The 20649-nt window shown below is 37.9% G+C and overlaps 1 protein-coding gene across 2 annotated transcripts in view; it reads right to left on the reverse strand.

Annotated features, from left to right (window-relative positions):
* The window catches only part of RABGAP1L (RAB GTPase activating protein 1 like), a 722977-nt gene that overhangs the window by 200523 nt on the left and 501805 nt on the right, over window positions 1–20649 (reverse strand). For both annotated transcript variants that reach the window (XM_040263944.1, XM_040263947.1), the window contains exon 18: window positions 3788–3829. In XM_040263944.1, the coding sequence (XP_040119878.1) occupies window positions 3788–3829 (42 nt within the window). The remainder of the gene's footprint in view (window positions 1–3787; window positions 3830–20649) is intronic.

The raw sequence follows: 20649 nt of genomic DNA on the forward strand, positions 1-20649 counted from the left end.
CCTGGGTCTCCTGCATTGCGTGCGGATTCTTTGCCATCTGAGCCACCAGGGAAGCCAATAAGTTACCTAAGATCACTGGATAAACTGTTGACGATGGGATCTGTTCCCAGGAGGCAGAAGAGTAGCAAGAAAAGCAAGTGCTAATCCTAATGCTGTTTTGAGAACTACTGAGAGATCAAGTTATATAAAAAATAGAAAAGATGTCAACTAGATTTCACTAATGACTTGATCAAAAAAGCTACAATAGCATGGTAAGGAAACATACCATAGTAGAGACCACTGGAAAGCCAATAATATAAAAGATATACTTAATAACTTTTCCATAATATACACAGCCCCTCCAAGACAAGGCTCAGTCTTCTAAAATTTAACCAGAATCAACAGACTTCCCTAAAAACATCCCAGATATTTCCAAACAAAAGTACATAACATTGGAGTCTTCAAAACTGAGACATTTCATTTGTTTACAACAACAAGTATTATAATAATTACTTTTTTAGTTGCTTTGTTTTTCTGCCTGCTTTAAGGATCTATAAAGGTACATATCTAGAAATTCTGATTTTTCAAGAGTATGGTTGCTAACAGAAAGCAGTTTTGCAATATGGATGAAAAATTAAAATGTGATTACAGTTTGACCAACAATTACATTCTTAGGAATTTATTCTAAAGATACCATAAGTATGCAAAGATAGAATTTAAGGATGTTTGTTACAGTTCTGTTTAACAGGGAAGTCTAACAACAATTTTAATGTCCATAAAAGTTACATATAAAATTGGTTAAATAAATTATGTTATATACAACAGAAAAATAAGCAGTCATTTAAAAGGCTAAGGAAGTTCTATGTGTAATAATAGCTCCTGGGTGACTGTAGTGCTTACTGAGTTACAGGCACCAATCATATATTAACTCATTAAACCTTAACAACAATCCTATGGAACAGGTATTACTAATATTCCCATTTTAAAGATGAGGAAACTGTAATTTACCTAAGATCACTGGACAAATTGTGTAAGATGGGATTTAAACTCAACCAGTCTGACCCTGTGCTTTTAACCACTACATGTGTATTATAACACAGAGGATATTTATAATATATTATTATATTAAAAGTCTTGTTTAACAGCACTTTTAAAAGAGAATAAATATATGTTCATCCTTTCACTTTGTACTTCAAGATTTACTTACTACCTCCCCATCATCTTATCTGTAAGCCTCAAACCCATATTAAAACATATTTATTTATATACCCATGTATATGTATATGAGTGTATGTATGTAGGTAATGCATGCTTACATATTCAATAGACTAAAGCATGGGAGAAAGATTTTATACCCAATTTTTATTATGGTTTCCTCTAAGGTAGGGTTATAAATGGGCTTTAGCTCTGTAATGTTTATATGCTTGTGGTCAGGGTGGAGGGAAACGTTCTGTCATTTACTTTTAATCCTTGTCAGAAAGCAAAGAATCTATTCTGATTTAGAAGTTTTCTCTGCCAACATGAAGTCATTCAGATTAATTCTCACTGATCATCTCCCATCTATTATAATGTACTATGCTATGACTACTGAATGTATCATATAATCATTAAATTAGATTTTTAGGAATATACCTAGCCTACCTAATGGATTCTGCCAACAGCCTAAATAATTTAATGATGCTACTATAAGGAATCATTCTTTTAGCTGAGTAGCTTTCTAGCCACCTGGTAGACTGTTTCTAACCCAAAAGGAAATAGCTCCCATTCAGAAAACAGATGTTATAAACCATACTGAGCAACAGAGACACTCACCTATGTTTATGTTGTTTAAAAATGTTATTAATTCAGCTTTAACTTTGCTAAGTCAAAAGATTTCAAACAATCTGGGGCCTTGGTTCTATCAATTATCATCTGGGGGAGAGAATTATTAAATAGTTTTCTCTGATACAGTTTATGGTTCTCCTACAAATAACATCTGGATATTTAATATATGCTAATGAGATGATCTATACTAACACTCAGTGCTCAAGTGTTAGCACTGAGTGCTCAAGTAATGTTAAGTAAGTGCTCAAGTAATGTTACTTACCTTTCTTATTCCCCTCATCATAAGAAATAGAGAGAAATCCCTCTGCAGCTATAATGAAAATTGGTTAGGCTAGGTTCATAAGCACTTTCGACTATCCCTAAGTTTATTGTTTTTATATAAACAAGTTTACATTCTTTTATCTGACAGATTAGAAGCTAAAAATTAATCACTGTCAAATGTGTTTTGGGGTATTCTTTTTCTAGGCGGGAGCAGTCAGATCAGTTAAGTACACTTAGGTACAGCTTATGTGTACTGATTCTATGTGAGGTCAGCTCCAAAATTCAAACAAGAACTCCTAAAGTAACTTTGTCAAATGAATTGTTCATATCTAAACTCAAAATGAAAAATATGAAGTACACTGTATGTACATTTTAACAGAATAAGAGATAAGGAGCAGTAGCCCATGTCTTGAGTTATATAAGGCCCATGTAATGTGATGCCTTTGCTTTGGATAAAAGTTTTTAATGGTTAAGCAGAAAAGCTCTCCTAAAATATCAAGAGGTTCTCTGAAGCTTCAAGTTATGACCTTTGGGGAGATGTGGAAGACTTATGGGAAATCTAGTAATAAATTCTGAGTAACTTCATGAATGTAACAGTGATCACAATAATGACAGCTACCATTTATTAGGCAATACAGCTTTCCATTATGTTAAGGGATTTTACGGATCCTATTATTTAGCAATCCTATGAATTAGTTTTCATTATTATCTCAAAACTCAGGGTCTGAGCACTATGAGTAATTTGCCCAAGGTCATACACTAGAGCTGAAATTAGAACCAAATCTATCTGAGTCTGGTGTCTGCAATTTTAACAACTACATTTTACTAGGACAATTGTAAAGCACTGATTGGTGGCTCAGAGGTTAAAGCGTCTGCCTGGAATTCAGGAGACCCAGGTTCGATCCCTGGATCAGGAAGATCCCCTGGAGAAGGAAACGGCAACCCACTCCAGTACTCTTGCCTGGAGAATCCCTTGGAGGGAGGAGCCTGGTAGGCTACAGTCCATGGGGTCGTAAAGAGTCAGACACGACTGAGCAACTTCACCTCCACTTACTAGGAAAAGGGTGAGCCTGTATCTTTTTATAAACAAGGCAATTTTCACCTTCAATAATAGAACTTCATTTTTAACCAAGGGACAAAAACCAATCAGGTTATTTTCATCAACTCTGCAGCAAATGTCTTGCTGTTACCACACTTTTAAAGTTGCATTGATATGTTGATATAAAATCCAAAGAGGTAATTATAACTGAATTCTGACATGTCATATAAATTTCTAGCTATCAGAGAAAGAACTGCAAATTGCCAGCAGCAGTTTCTTTTTTAGTCAGCATATTACAGAAGCTTTCTAATAATTCAATTATATGTTTAGCTACCTTTAGAGATGTTATTATGGTAAGAAGCATTTTAAGAAAAAAGCTGGCATCATTTTGACAGAGAACAGATTTTAACTTTTTCTCATATCATCCAACTGGAGTGAATGGGAATATTTTTATATGCTACTGAAAAGAGTGTTATTATAGCAAGATTAAATGGATTATAAGAAAATCAAACTTAAAATATACAACAACAAAAGATGGGAGAGGGAGAGAAGAGCAGAGTTCCTCAGAGAAGTCGTTTTTTGTGTTCAAGAATCTAGAATGAGTCAAAGGTTGTAAACTGAATGATGCTCAGTTCCAAGGGCAGAGAGATAAGATAGTTTGGTTAAACATAAAAATGGACTTACCTTTAGGAGAGCCAAGGCTACATGAAAGATTATGTTCAAACCCTGAAACAGAAAAAGAGAGTCAAAATCAATAATCACATCTATCACCATTATGTTATTTTCCCAAGACCTCCACATATCATTAATAAAATCTGATTGTTTTCATTTCCACATACAATAATAATTAAATGAGATTTTTTTAGGGTATTTTTCTTCTCTGAAAGGCTTATTATAAAATTTAGGTCCTTTTTAATTGGTGCTCACATAAAATTATTGTTTTTACAGTAAATTACTTTTCTTCAGTCTATTTCTGGTTCAAGGCCTGGAAAAGTCAAGTTCCTTGATCAAAATGGCAGTGACACTGAAGTCTAAAATTATTAAGTGAAATTTCTAAGTCCTATCTGTGTTATATGGTTACACTGCCCGTGGAAAACAAAACGGAGAACAAAAAGTGCTGCTGGTAACCGAGGCAGACTATATGAGGGGAGTTGTAAGCATCACACTGGATTTCCACTACCTACCATTCTCACTGTTTTTTCGTTTCAGTGTTTGTTTTCAAGAAGTATTTGTACAACATGGCAACCCACTCCAGTGTTCTTGCCTGGAGAATCCCAGGGACGGCAGAGCCTGGTAGGCTGCCGTCTATGGGGTCACACAGAGTCGGACACGACTGAAGTGACTTAGCAGCAGCAGAGGTTGTAATTAGTGGCTATCTATTAGACTTCCTTGTCTTTTTCTTCCTGAAAACCAGAGCAACATTTCTTCAGGAATAAAAAAAAACTAAATAGCTTGCTAAGAAGCCAAATTGGAGCTGAATTTTGACTCTGAGTGAGATGTTGAGATATAAAAGTCAAGAGAAAGGAATCTTAAATGCTCAAGATGACAGAGGCAGAAACAAAACTGCCACAGAATATGTTGTTTCTTTGCCATGCAAGTCATCATTCACGAGAAAAAAGACCTTTCAAATTTGAGCTGATATCGCCCATAAATTCATATCTTCTCATAACTATGTGGTATGCCCTCTTCAGCTTGGTCACAAGTATAATCTAAACTACCTTTTGGACATGGAATTGTATTAGATGTGCTATGCCAAGAACTCCTAATGAACCATCCTTTTATTATCTCCAAAATCAGAAGCAAGGATTAGGACTAGGAAATTAGAGTCTATTCCTGTTATAATATGAGACTCTCTCACATTCAACTACCAAACATATGATGTAATGGCAGAAGAGATGAATGATAAACACAAAATATTTGGTTGAAAGTTTTGAATGTACTGAGTTAATTCTTTAGAAACCAAAGCAGTAAAACGCATAATCAGGCCAGGAGACAAAATCAAATTGACAAAGAGTTCATTACTACACCAAGCAATGATTCTAGACTAGTTTTGATCACCATTAGAAAAAAGAGAGAGATACTACTATAATAATAACAATAATAATAATTTTAAAACAACTTGGGTTACGATTAAGCGGAATTCGCTTTCCTAATCTAAATTTGGATCCTCGCCCTCTAGCTGCTGCCTACTTGTAGGCCCTGCTCCACATTCCCTCCATCCCCCACACCACAACCACTAGGCACGGTCCAACCGGAGTGCTGTGCTGATCAACCTGCCATGAAGACCAAATCCACAGTGTCTCTGATTCTTAGTTTTTTTTCCAATCGCTGTTACTATGTAAGCACGTCTTGTCTCTAGTTCTCTAATCCCCATAAAGCTCTGCCACGTCTCCCACCCTTCCATCTCCTTCCCAGACCCCTTCAGAGTATTCCATTCCATGTTCAGTCAACTTTGCTATGCTCTTGACCTCCCTGCCAAACATTTCCCCCACCTCCATGCTTTCATAGAAAGAGTGAAATCTAGGGATCCATATAGCAACCTGTATTATGATTCTCATTTTTCAGAGTATGAACTTGATTACCTAATTCATATATACATTTAGTAGTTGCAGGCTAGGATCATTCTCCAAAGCCTCCCAAATGAGTAGTCTAATGGCATTTTCATCTCACAGTGTTGGTGTAATACATATAATAAGTGCTTATTTGATGACCAAATGATTTAACTAAATGATTTAACTAGGTATCTCCAAGTTTTCTGGGATTTATTCTTTTCCATATGGACCCAACTAGACCAATTTGTAGAGTCACCATCAAATAACAGTAAGAAACATTTTCTTCAGTGATCTCAAACTATCGGACAACTGAGCTATGGAACACACAAAGAAGAATTTAGGGAAAAAAAGAATCTATAAATAACCAAAACAGCTCTTGCTAATAGCAAGGAAAAAACTTATTCAAATTTTAATTTCACTCACACTTAGAATTAGTAAAGAATCTGCCTGCAATGCAGGAGACCTGGGTTTGATCCCTGGGTCAGGAAGATCCTCTGGAGAAGGAAATGGCAATCCACCCCAGTATTCTTGCCAGAGAATCCTATGAACAGAGGAGCCTGGTGGACTATGGTCCATGGGGTCCCAAAGAGTCAGTACGAATGAAGCAACTAACAACATGATTTTATTGTTTACAGATATCAGAAGTAGCAAGCTAAAAGACAAAGTATGTGCTAGATGAGATTAGGGAAACAGCCTATAGAGACAGTTAACAGAATCAAAATATTATACTTGATAGAAGGTAAACTTTAAAAAAATATATATAGCTATCTGGGCTCATCTAATGATGTCAATAGCCCTTCAGTAGCTAACATTAGTTTACTGTGATAATCTCAGAAATATTAATGAATGCTTATGTTATATTTGAAACACTGTGCTTAAGAAGAAAGCATAGTCTGTGTTTCAAATAAAAAGTAGTTTTTTAACTTTGGGCAGCTAAAGAGGTAACTTTCATTTATTAGAAAATTTTATACAAATAAATTCTTTAAATAATTTCATAATGTACCTGCTTGTGTGAAACCCTAGATGTTATCATAAAAAATGAAGAAAAGTAAAGACTTCATAAGCTTTAAACTGAAGTACAACAGTGTGGCCAGACTATACAAACAAGGGCACAATATTTTCAGACCTCTAGATTGCTGGAAATTAGAATAAACATGCTATTCTGCCAAGTTCTTTATTTCACTACAAAATGTATCCTGATTTCCTAATAGAATAAAAAAGGCAACTTTAGTTAGATATTTTAAATTATCTATTTTTCTCTTTTAGATAAGACTTATTCCCATTTAGGAATATAACTAGAGGTATCATTAAATGATAGTAACCTCCATAGACCAGCATTCAGGCAACATAAGTAGGTTTCTTTTAAGATGACAATGTCAGTGGAAGCTTTGGTCCTCAGCCTGCTAGCCAACAATGAAGTACATTGTAAGCAAACAACCATTCACTCTTCCAAGCCACCAAATGAACTAAATGCCCCGTTATTTCATTGTCCACTTACTCTTACATGGTCCAACATTTGTAAAAAATTTTTTTAAAGAAAAGATGTCCCACACTTTCAAGATGCCTCCCTCTTCAGAAATATGTAATCTATAACAATTTGTTTTTCACTGAGGGGTAAATAAGTGTTCCTAGTAGGACTGAAAGGGCTAAGGTACTTAAAGAATTATTAAGAGTGAAAATAACAGGTAAATACACTGTCATGGCTATTTATCATTTATATGCAAAGTCTAACTCCAAGGACAAGATAATAAATGAGTCAATATCCATTGACTATTTCCTACATGTCAAGATCTAAATTAATTACACCATAAACACGTCCTTACTTAGTCCCACAACAACGTGAAATTCCATTTTACCCACAAAAAAATTACATTTAGAGAAGTCAAATTATATTTCCTAAGGTCACACAGCTCTTAAGTGGATTTTAACCTGTAGAGTATAACACTAGAAGTCATATTCATAACCACTGTTAAGAGAAGATGGCTGAATGAATGAATACCTGAGCTGAGTATTATTTAATGTGGCTTCTAATTCTTAAAGGATTAAAGTGATTCTTCCTATTTAAAGGCAAGAATATTTTGAGAGCAAGAAGGAGAAAGATTAATAATAGGTGACCTCTCTCAAAACCAAATTTTATTATTTGTCTCCATATTAAAAACACAAAAATCATCTGACCGCTTGCAGGACGTGAAGCCATAGAAACTCAGCTTGCTGTGAAAATTAAGGGTCACCACCTTTATCCAGTGACAACAGACTGAGCAACCTTCTGGGTATGAAGTAGCTCCTTAACTGCCTGGGAAGCTGCTGTATCGAAATTCAGTCACGGCCTGCAAAAATCTTCACTTTAAAGAACACCTACAAGTAATTGCCTCAAATTAAATAATTGCTCCAAAGTGCAGATCGTCGTGTTCCTGGGTAGGCCAACAACTGAGCACCCACCACCCTGTATCAAGGAAGGCTGACAGCAGAGCACTCACTGAAACAAAGACACGAGTGTCTTGGCTCTGATGAGCAGGCAATCGCGGGCTCAGAGGGGGCTGACAGATTGGGTGAGAAGCTGTCGAGAACCGCACTGACAGCACTGAGAGCAAACGTGGAGAAGGTAGTGTCAAAAAAGGGCCAAACGTGCATCAGCACTTGGGTCCTTAGGGAGCAACGTAAATGGGAAATAAACAGCATGTGGAAATGGAGATCCAGCAACAAGGCAGTGAAAAATGATCAGACAGGTAAATGGAGCAGACTCAAGGACGAACACCACCGAAGCTGGAGGAAATGGGTGCTGCTCTTTTTGAACCATCCAGTGTGGGACACGTCACTCCAGGATGGGGCAATGACTCACTGAGACAGCATTTAGAAAGCATATTAAATGAACTGAGCACTTACTAAGTATTCAATAAACATTAGCAATTATTATTAGGTTTGCATATTTATTGCCTGCCATATCTTACATTTTATATATTGTTTTCACTAGGTCTCTCAATACTCTAGGGCATTTACGTTACTGCCACAATTTTAGAGATAAGGAAATTGAAGATCAGGGACATCACACTGTTCAGTTCAGTTCAGTTTGGTCGCTCAGTCGTGTCCTACTCTTTGCGATCCCATGAACTGCAGCACGCCAGGCCTCCCTGTCCATCACAAACTCCTGGAGTTCACCCAAACTCATGTCCATCGAGTCAGTGATGCCATCCAGTCATCTCATCCTCTGTCGTCCCCTTCTCCTCTTGCCCTGAATCCCTCCCAGCATCAGAGTCTTTTCCAATGAGTCAACTCATCACACTGTTAGTAAATGGTAAAGCCAGGGTTAGAATTTATGTATGTTGGACAAAAAATGTCCATGCTTTTTTTTCACCAATTCCATCTCTATTGCGAAGCCAGTGAGATTTTGGTGAAATATCTGTTATGAATGAAAGGTAGTCATAATTCTCAGACACTTTCCCATTGAGAGGCAGAGTCTTGGTCCTTTCCTCTTGAATCTGGTAAGACTATATTATTGCTTTGACCAACAGAATATGATAGAAGTGAAGCTATACCAATATTCTGGGCTCAGGTCTCGTAAGACACTGATTGATGACTTCCATATCCTATTTCTTGGAGTGCCCTCTTGGAAGCCAGTCACCAAGTAAGAAGTGCAATTACACTTAGACTCCCATGCTCTAAGAGGCTGAACACAGAGGAAAGAGCGTGCAGGACACATGCCATGCACAGAAAGAGGCCAAGGAACACCCTGGTAAGTGAAGATCTGAGTGAAGATGTCATCTTGAAAGTGAATCCTCCAGCCTCAGGTGCCCCAGCTGATGCCAAGTGGATCAGAGATGAAGCACACAGATAAAGTCTTCCCATATTCCTGAGTTATGAAATTGTCAATAAAATAAACAGATGTTCTCAATATTTTAAAAAAAAACTTTCTCTTTGAAATAATTTATAACTTAGAAAACATTTGCAAAAATAGTGTCAAGAGTTTCCTGCTCACCCTTCACCCAGCTTCATCAAATGTTAACATCTTATGAAACCACACTACAATCACCAAAATCAAGAAAGTTGTGTTCAAATTTTGTTAAATGCCCCACTAACATTTTTTTTTCCTGGTCCAGGATCTAATCCTGATCATACATTGAATTTAGTTGTCATGTCTCTTTAGTTTTTCTTCTGGGATAGTTTTCAGTCTATCTTTCACAAACTTGACTCTTGTCAACAGTACTGGCCAGTTATTTTGTAGAATGTCCCTCAATTTGATCTGTCTGATGTTTCTTTATGATTAAACTTAGATTATGTATTCTCAGCACAAATACCTCAGGATCAATGCTGTGTCAGCCCATTTTATCAGGGAGCTACATAATATCAATGTCTTGCTCCAAAATCATTGTTTTAAAGTCATTCAGATTTGGCATAGTTTGTAACATCTGGTAATCAGAAAGAATCCCTTTGGCTTCTCTTTGATAAATTTCTTACTTCTGTGATCTGCACTGAAATTCTTTTTTTCCCCCCACAGAAAAGAGAAAGTGACAGATAATTACCATGCAAATACAAAGAAGTAAATACTGGGTGCTCTTAAATATAGGTCCTATAGCAAGAACACCATGCAAATACAAAGTAAATACTGGCTGCTCTTAAATATAGGTCCTATAGCAAGAACACTGTAAATGTTAGCCAAAAAAGTATTTTACTTTATTCTGTGCTTCCTGTATTATAAGTACTTTACAAGTTCAATTTTTTTTAGAATGACTAAACAATGGACTTTGATGGAGTAGTAAGTAAAATGATGCAATGTTCTGGCTTTTGGTTTGTTTCTGGATGCCCACTAGAGGGCAGGATTGTAGCACTGAAAACCAAAAAGCAGCTTTACCCAAAAAAAAAAAAAAAAAATTTCTGAGACTTTCATAGAAGCTTTGCATACAAATTCATGTACGTCCTAATGTGTTAAAACCCTCATGGCTAAGTCCTCCCTTATGTCTACAACTAATTCACTAAAATAATATAAAATATGAAAAAAACTTGGAGGATTGTCACCCTTCCTTCCCCCAGTTTTATTAAATATTCTCCATTTTTGTTATAACTTATTTGTTAATTTTTTCCTATGAAGAGTGGTGAAGAAGAATTCGAGAAGGGGGAGGGATGAGAAGTAAATGTAACATGAATGTTTAGTCTTTGCTTGACTTAGATCTGTTTGTTTTAAATATTCTATTTATTTACTTTAGTTCTGGCTGCCTCAGGTCTTAGTTGCAGCATACAGGATCTTTCCTTGTGGTACATGGGCTTCTCTCTACTTGTGGCCTGCGAGCTCAGCTGCCCTGCCACATATATGATCCTAGTTTCCAGACCAGGGATAGAACCTGCGTCCCCTGCATTAGAAGACAGAATCCAGTGGATTCTCAACCACTGGACCACAAGGTAAGTCAACCAATTCCTAGACCACCAGGGATTCATTTTTTCAGTGAACTCAACATTCAAAAAACTAAGATCATGGCATCTGGTTCCACCACTTCATGGTAAATAGATGGGGAAACAATGGAAACAGTGGCAGACTATTTTCCTGGGCTCTAAAATCAGCGTGGATGGTGACTGCAGCCATGAAACTAAAAGACGCTTGCTTCTTGGAGGAAAAGCTACGACAAACCTATGCAGTGTATTGAAAAATGGAGACATCACTTTGCCAACAAAATCTGTGTAGTCAAATCTATGGTTTTTTCAGCAGTCATGTATGGATGTGAGAGTTGGACCATAAATAAGGCTGAATGCCGAAGAATTGATGCTTTCAAACTGGTGCTGGAGAAGACTCTTAAGAGTCCCTTGGACAGTCAATCCTAAAGGAAATCAACCCTGAATATTCATTGGAAGGACTGATGCTGAAGGTGAAGCTCCAATACTTTGGCCACTTGATGGGAAGAGCTGACTCATTGGAAAAGACGCAGATGCTGGGAAAGACGGAGAGCAGGAGGAGTAGGGGACTACAAGAGGATGAGATGGTTGGATGGCATCATGGATTCAATAGACATGAGTTTAAGCAAACTCAGGGAGATAGTGAAGGACCAAGAAGCCTGGTGTGCTGTAGTCCATGGGGTTGCAAAGTAGTCAGACATGACTGAGCAACTGAACACAACGACTGAAAAGTGGTATATCTACAGTCTGAATCCTTAATTATGCGTGACTCAGGGAAGAACTCGTAGAAGTTAGTGACATCTGAAATAAATAAACCTTTCAAAAGCAAAGCATGTAAAATAAGAGAAATAAATCACAGTTTTTTTTGACAAGTATTCATCAAATCTGTGTGCCAGGCACTCTGAGAACTGTTTAGTATATACTAGCATTTGTAAGTTTACAAGGATGGATAAGTTATCCTCTTCCAAGGATAGGAAAAGAATATGAGATAAAAATGTGAACAGACAACATTGTCCCTGGGCAAAAAAAGGAGAAGTATGGCCTGGAAAACATGTTGTAGTTTCTATAAAGATGCCCTATTGGCAATGAACTCTGGCAATCACCCTTTGTTCTCCTCAAATCCCCTTAAGTCATGATGAACCTTGGATTATGTTGTCTTCCAGCTACAGTTATCTGTCAACCATTCCATGCTGCAGGGGTGTTATTAATGCCCTTCATAAGGACAAAGCATCCTCACCAATTCCTAACTACCAGCTATCTTGATTCTTTCCTTCCTCCTATCTCCTGCTAATTTCCATTGGCCTAACTCACCCAGAAGCCAGAAAGTATATATGATTTCTATCAGAATTCTTGTACCTATACCTTCACCTTTCTTTTAAACTAAAAAAAGGTAAGAGATGAGAAGGATATAGATGTATAAGTGATGTAGAAATTGAAACACACTGCTGAAGGTTCATTGATTCACTCAAGATCACACATAAATCATTGAAGCTAGGATTCAAGACAGGCAGTCTGTCTGCACAGACAGTGTTTGAAAGGACCATGGTACACTATATACTTTCCTCAAATCTGAAGCTATTCGTTTAAAGTAAGAAGATATTTTAAAAGTTAGCTGAATTAACAATGGAGATACTTTAATACGGCATCTTCAGACTAAACATGGTTCCAGAAGACCAGTAGCTAAGAGATATGTGAAAGTGTATCAGTTTATTACTAAAGGTATATATTAATATACCAACTTGAGCGGCATTAAATATACTCCTCTGAGACAACAGAAAACACATATTGGCCTCTGGCACAGAGCTCCAGAAACCCTTGTAATTTCCAAAGTGATAAGAACACTGGGAGCATCTCTGTTCTACTACTTGGTCTTTGACCCCAGTTCCTGACACAGGATTCTTGAAACCTCTGTAATTTCCTGAGTGATACAAGTGTCTTTTGTTCTAGTGAAGCAACTGTGGGTGGGTTCCTGGATGGCTCCTGGATGAGGGTTGGTCACTGAAAGACCAAGCCAAGATTGGAGCTTGGAATTTCCGGGTCTACTTCACACCCTCCTGAGGAGGGAGAAGGGTTGAAAATAAAGTTAATGATCAATTAAGCCTGTGTTATGAATCCTCTGTAAAAATCCCAGTAGTATGGGATTTGAAAAGCTCCTAGGTTGATGAACACATCCGCTCTGGGAGAGTAATGCACCCCAACTCCATGGGGACACTGTGCTCAGGACCCCCTCAGACCTTGTCTTATGCATCTCTTCAACTGGCTGTTATTTGTATCCTTTATCATACTCTTCAATAAACTGGGAAAGGTAAGTAAATGTTTCCCTGAGTTCTGTGAGCTCCTCTAGCAAATTAATTGAACACGAGAAGGGGGTCAAGGGAGCCTCTGATGTCCAGCCAAAATAGACAGAATTGTGGGTGACCTGGGGTAGCTACTACTTGCACCTGGAATCTGAGGTAGGGTGAGAGCACAGTGTTGGGGGAGCAAGACTTTAACCTGTGGGACCTGACACTATATCCAGGTAGATAGTGCTAGAATTGAGTTAAACTGTGGGACACCCAAGTGGTGTTGCAGGGAATTGCTTGGTGTGGGAAAAAACAGCCACACACTGGGAGACTAAAAGTGTCAGAAGTGTTCCATGTTGAGTGTTAGGAGTGTGCGAGCAAACGAAACACAGAGAAGAAATATAGGAGATTCACTTAACTGAGATTTTTCCCTATGACAGGAGGGAAAAACAGGTGTTTCCCTTTACCGTGCTAATCTGCTGCTGCTGCTGCTAAGTCGCTTCAGTCGTGTCCGACTCTGTGCGACCCCACAGACGGCAGCCCACCAGGCTCCCCTGTCCCTGGGATTCTCCAGGCAAGAACACTGGAGTGGGTTGCCATTTCCTTCTCCAATGCATGAAAGTGAAAAGTGAAAGTGACGTCGCTCAGTTATGTCCGACTCTTAGCGACCTCATGGACTGCAGCCCACCAGGCTTCTCCATCCAGGGGATTTTCCAGGCAAGAGTGCTGGAGTTAGACCTACTGCTAGACTGTACAGTCCTCTTTGATAAGGCTCTCACGGGCTGCTACCACATTACCTACCATGTCAGGAGGGAATGGCATTCTGCCCCCTGCTGCTTGTTATGGGTTCCACTGGTGGTACCCAACTCCCCCTATATCCCACCCTCCTTAGTGATCTAACAGCTGTGGGGAGATGAAAAATAGGTTTTTAAGATATTCCCCCATATGAGACCATGCCCTGAGCCTCTGGACCTTACTGTATGGTGTTTTTCTCTACCTGGTACATTCTCCCGTCTTCTCTTAATTAGCGTTCTCCTTGTTTAGGTCTTAGATGCTAATTCCTCTGGGAGGGTTTCTGGCTTTCCATTGCTAGGTTAGGCACCCCTCAATAGAGCTCTTTCAAAACACCTATGCTCTCCACATCACGGCATTCAGTCTGCAGCTGTTGCTGCTAAGTCGCTTCAGTCATGTCCAACTCTGTGCAACACCATAGACGGCAGCCCACCAGGCTCCCCCGTTCCTGGGATTCTCCAGGCAAGAACACTGGAGTGCGGTGCCATTTCCTTCTCCAATGCATGAAAGTGAAAAGGGAAAGTGAAGTCGCTCAGTCGTGTCCGACTCTTAGCGACCCCATGGACTGCAGCCCACCAGGCTCCTCCATCCATGGGATTTTCCAGGCAAGAGTACTGGAGTGGGGTGCCATTGCCTTCTCCGGCATTCAGTCTACTGATGGTTAATTACTCATTCACCAGTCTCTATCTCCTTGTAAGTTACACGAGGGTAGAAACCTGCCTGTCTTTACTGGTGTATTTCCATCACTTAGGACCTCCATACCTGGAACAGAGCAGGTACTCAGAATTAGTTGAATAAGTGGATGATATAAATAGGGTTGTCAGGATCAAGGAAAAAATCTTTGATGAAAATTAAAATTCATGAAATGTTCTTCAAACTAATTTCTTCCTACAATTTCTTGATATTAACTACATACTTTTAATTTTTTTGGTTGCTGAGCCTCCTTTTCAGGTTATTTGAAGAGATAAACATGTTACACTCAGTTCCTCCTTAAATATTAAAAAAGTAAACTCTTCGATAGTAACACTAAATTATAGGATGTTACTGTTCATCTTTTTCTGTCCCAGAAGGTTAACCATCTCTTTACAAATCTGAAAACTACAGTATAGTGCATCAGGAAAACAAAACCAATCACAAAGTAATCACCATCTTCAGAGATGAGTAAGAACTGATATTTTAAGTAATCGCAAAGCAGAGTCATGTCAAAAAATGAAATAAAATAAGAATTTTCAGTCAAATATACAGTGGAAAGGATTTAAAAGCCTCAAGAAATTGCATGTAATTTTGCTTGATTGATGAATCCAGTGGTAAGTTGCATCTAGACTAACACACCAGGGAATGCCTTGCACAGGTGACTCTTACCCCTCCATAGCTGAAGTCCTGAGGTTTGTGTCATGGTGGGAAACCATTAATGAGTGTATTCATCTTTGGAGACCCTTTCTCTTTCTTCTGTCCTCACTCAGTATATGGGTAAATGTTGGTGATGCTTAAACACTAGGGACAGTAGAGGTGGAAGAGATATAGGAGGAAAGCACTGGAAAAGAGAATGAAAAGTTAAATCAGGTAAACAACTCCATAGCTGCCCACCAGGTCTCTGTGGAGGTATAAGAAGAATGTTACTAATTACAGGAATTCACAAATGTTTCAAATCTCTACATGGGGCAGCTCCATCTTCCTCTCCACTGCTGGTCTTCTACCAGCGAGAGCCATTAGCAGCCTGGTCTGAATAAAAAATGTAGGGCAAACTTTAAAAACCAGGGTAATATACCCTGGAGATAGCCAAAGAACCCAAATTTCTTTCTGCTTCAGAGATAGATGTAGCTTCTTTCTGCCAAAAACCACACAGGACTTAGAAATAAACTATATGTACCACTTTACAGAAGCCACTACATGGTACGCTCTCACTGCTACCATCTCACAGAGGCTTTATCACAAAGAACTTCTGAGTACCCTGTTTCATTCAACTGGAACAATATCTGGTGCTATATAAGCTAATGGTAATACCTCTATTTTACAAAGGAACCTCAAATACATTAGGTGATCTGTCTTAATTCACAGAATTAGAACTGGAATGGTTAAGTTTCCTTGTGATACAGTTCTTTTGTCATTAGATGAGCGGTTCTCAATCCAGGATTTTCATTAGAATCACCTGTGCTACTTTTATGACCCACAGATGCAGGAGTTCCACCTCAGATAATTTCTCCAGGTTAGAGCCTGTCCACTTGTATTTTTAAGAACTTGCCAAGAGGCTCTAACATGAATTCAGACTGAGAACAGAGGATTACCTAAAGTTAGCAAGACAACTGCTCATTAGAATCACCTGGGGAGCTTTCCTCACACTCCCAGGTCTAATTTTATGGGTCTGAGTGGAGGTCAGGTAATTATAATATGTAGCCAAGTGTGGGAATCATAGCACAATGCCTCCTTGTTAGAGTCTGCTTATAGCTATTTCATATGATTTAAAATGTTTCTAAAGGTCACATGTGGAAAGTTCTTAGTCAAACATTAATATTAAATGTCACTGAAAATATTGTGTGTTGCACTGTAGCATTATTTAATTAAGAGGTATGGAATCTAGTTGAAGATGATGGTAGAAATAGAAGCAAGTAATATATCTTTAAAAAATAACACTTATATGGAGCTCAGTATAGCTTTTTAGAACTTGTGATCAAATGAACAAAGATATTAAATAATCTCTCTGCAATCTATTAATACCAATCATGTGTTATAAAAAAACTGGAACATATTCAATTCTCTAATGAATGGTCCTTTCAAGTACATTAATGTAGGTAATAATCCACTAAGAATAGAAGGTCAATGCTTCTACAATGAGTAAATCAATACACCAGATTTTACTTGAACTATGCAAAAAAAAAAAAGGAAGCCTTGCTCAGTGATCAAGGCAAAGAAATAGAGGAAAATAACAGAATGGGAAAGACTAGAGATCTCTTCAAGAAAATTAGAGATACCAAGTGAACATTTCTTTAAAAAAAAAAAAAGATGGAAAACTTATTTTATTGCAAAAAGCACAGAAATTTATCTCTAAGCAGGTAAACACAAGAATCAAACTGTTCGCTATGCTCCCAGGCACAGGCTCAGGTTTCCAGATTCCCAGGTTTCCCATGGGGACTCCAAAGAAGCATCAGCATGGCCTGAGGATGTCACTGGGTTCATTCTCAGGTTTTGTTTGCCAGTTTGTTTGTTTGTTTGTGTCCCTTGGCCAGGGCCAAGGGCAAATGTCATGCAAAGATAGGCTAAATAAAGGACAGAAATGGTAGGGACCTAACAGAAGCAGAAGATATTAAGAAGAGGTGGCAAGAATACACAGGAGAACTGTACAAAAAAGATCTTCACGACTCCGATAATCACGACGGTGGGATCACTCACCTAGAGCCAGACATCTTGGAATGTGAAGTCAATGGGCCTTAGGAAGCATCACTATGAACAAAGCTAGTGGTGGTGATGGAATTCCAGTTGAGCTATTTCAATCCTGAATGATGATGCTGTGAAAGTGCTGCACTCAATATGCCAGAGAATTTGGAAAACTCAGCAATGGCCACAGGACTGGAAAAGGTCGGTTTTCATTCCAATCCCAAAGAAAGGCAATGCAAAAGAATGCTCAAACTACCACACAATTGCACTCATCTCACACACTAGTAAAGCAATACTTAAAATTCTCCAAGCCATGCTTCAGCAATACATGAACCGTGAACTTCCAGATGTTCAAGCTGGTTTTAGAAAAGGCAGAGGAACCAGAGACAAACTGCCAACATCTGCTGGATCATCAAAAAAGCAAGAGAGTTCCAGAAAAATATCTATTTCTGCTTTATTGACTACAACAAAGCCTTTGACTGTGTGGATCACAATAAACTGTGGAAAATTCTGAAAGAAATGGGAATATCAGATCATCTGACCTATCTCTTGGGAAATCTGTATGAAAGTCAGGAAGCAACAAATGGAACTGGACATGGAAAAACAGACTGGTTCCAAATAGGAAAAGGAGTACGTCAAGGCTGTATATTGTCACCCTGCTTATTTAACTTATATGCAGAGTACATCATGAGAAACGCTGGGCTGGAAGAAGCACAAGCTGGAATCAAGATTGCCGGGAGAAATATCAATAACCTCAGATATGCCGATGACACCACCCTTATGGCAGAAAGTGAAGAGGAACTAAAAAGCCTCTTGATGAAAGTGAAAGAGGAGAGTGAAAAAGTTGGCTTAAAGCACAACATTCAGAAAACTAAGATCATGGCATCCGGTCCCATCACTTTATGACAAATAGATGGGGAAACAGTAGAAACAGTGGCTGACTTTATTTTTCTGGACTCCAAAATCACTGCAGATGGTGACTGCAGCCATGAAATTAAAAGACGCTTACTCCTTGGAAGGAAAGTTATGACCAACATAGACAGCATACTGAAAAGCAGAGACATTACTTTGTCAACAAATGTCAGTCTAGTCAAGGCTATGGTTTTTCCAGTGGTCATGTATGGATATGAGAGGTGGACTATAAAGAAAGCTGAGCGCAGAAGAATTGATGCTTTTGAATTGTGGTGTTGGAGAAGACTCTTGAGAGTCCCTTGGACTGCAAGGAGATCCAACCAGTCAATCCTAAAGGAAATCAGTCCTGAATATTCATTGTAAGGACTGATGCTGAAGCTGAAACCCCAATATTTTGGCCACCTGATGCGAAGAGCTGACTCATTTGAAAAGACTCTGATGCTGGGAAAAGATTGAGGGCAGGAAGAGAAGGGGACAACAGAGGATGAGATGGTTGGATGGCATCATCGACTCAATGGACATAGGTTTGGGTGCACTCCGGGAGTTGGTGATGGACAGGGAGGCCTGGTGTGCTGCGGTTCATGGGATCGAAAAGAGTTGGACACAACTGAGCAGCTGAACTGAACTGAAGCAAAAAAACTCACGTGCTTAAAATATCAAGATAAATTAAGTTTTATGTATTTAAAAATAAATATATGACAAATTCTAAAGAGCATACTACATTATAAAATATAAGGATAATTCTATATAATACAAGTTGAAACTAAAACATAATGTATAGAAAACAATGCACTGAAAACTCACAGTCTTTTGCATGGGTGAATTTTATAATGGAAAATACCTGACCTTTTATTTCAATGAATGCAGAAATAAAGGAGAGATATGATGCATATCTGATAAAATGATTAATAAAACATAAACATTAGGATCCACTGCAGGCTAATCTATATGCCCATCTTTTGTCAGTAGAAAAATATATAAAGTGGCCACTTTGAAAACTGTTGAAAATAGTTACTTGTCCAATTTCACAAATGTCTTCAGTGATTTATCTCCAGGTATATATGTGTACATATTTATATACAGGTGGTATTATTCTATTTTATAGGAAACTATATACAACTGTCTATTTTTGAATCTACAAGAAATACAATAAACTCAGTTCAGCACAATAAAAATGCCCACAGCAAAATTTTAAAGTAATAAAATCTGGCAGATTAATGGTGAAAAAAGAATAGCACATAATGAAAAATTAAGCAACAAAATTTAAATTTAGCAAGTTAATTTTGTGGAACTAGTAATAGAAAAGATTTCAGAGAAAACAAGTTATTATTTCTTTTAAAAATTCCAATGAAAGTCAACATTTGCTCATCAATTAGAAATGTGCCCCAAATTTTAACATAAATACATAATATTCGCTTGACCAGAAATCACATTCCTTACTAGAAGAGACAATACACATGCTTTTGAAAATAGTAGTAATTTTTTACTGCAATATGAAAACTTAATCTTGAAACTAAAAATGTTTACAAAACAAAACAGAAATGACAGATTCTCAAATGTAACAAATATTCTGATGAGCATTGATTTTCCTTGAATACTAAACAGTTAGAAGTTGGCAAAGGTTCTATTTTCTACAGCTTAATGATGTTTCCTGTCAAGCATTTTTTGCACAGCATCCTTAATAATTGAGAGTAAAATTTTCTCTTTTCTACTTATCCATTCATACATCAAGGATATATACAATCTACAACCTCCAACCCATGAGCCATAATAATTATCCACTTTTTTAGAAACTAAAAAGTAAATGAGCTCCCAGTATAATTTCAATTAAGCACTATGATTTATGTAGCAAGTCATTTTTTGTTAGAAATTAGCGACCATGGAACAAATACTGAGGACTTCAGTACCATGAAGAATAATCATTCGATTGCTCTAGGATATAATTCTGGAGAAGAAAATGGCAACTCACTCCAGTGTTCTTGCCTGGAGAATCCCAGGGATGAGGGAGCCTGGTGGGCTGCTATCTCTGGGGCTGCAGAGAGTTGGACACAACTGAAGCAACTTAGCAGCAGCAGCAGCAGGATATAATTCAGGTTATTCACAATTATGCCAGCTATAAAACAGATGGGGAGCTTTTCCCTTTATTAAGAACTGACCAAAAGAAAGATACATATCTAAAGGTGGCAGATAGTTGAGTCACTTATACTGGAAGTTCTTTTCTAAGAAATCCTGGCCGCACGTCAAGGAATTATACAAG

The sequence above is a fragment of the Oryx dammah genome, unplaced genomic scaffold, assembly GCF_014754425.2.
Source record: "Oryx dammah isolate SB20612 unplaced genomic scaffold, SCBI_Odam_1.1 HiC_scaffold_21, whole genome shotgun sequence".
Taxonomy (NCBI): Eukaryota; Metazoa; Chordata; class Mammalia; order Artiodactyla; family Bovidae; genus Oryx; species Oryx dammah.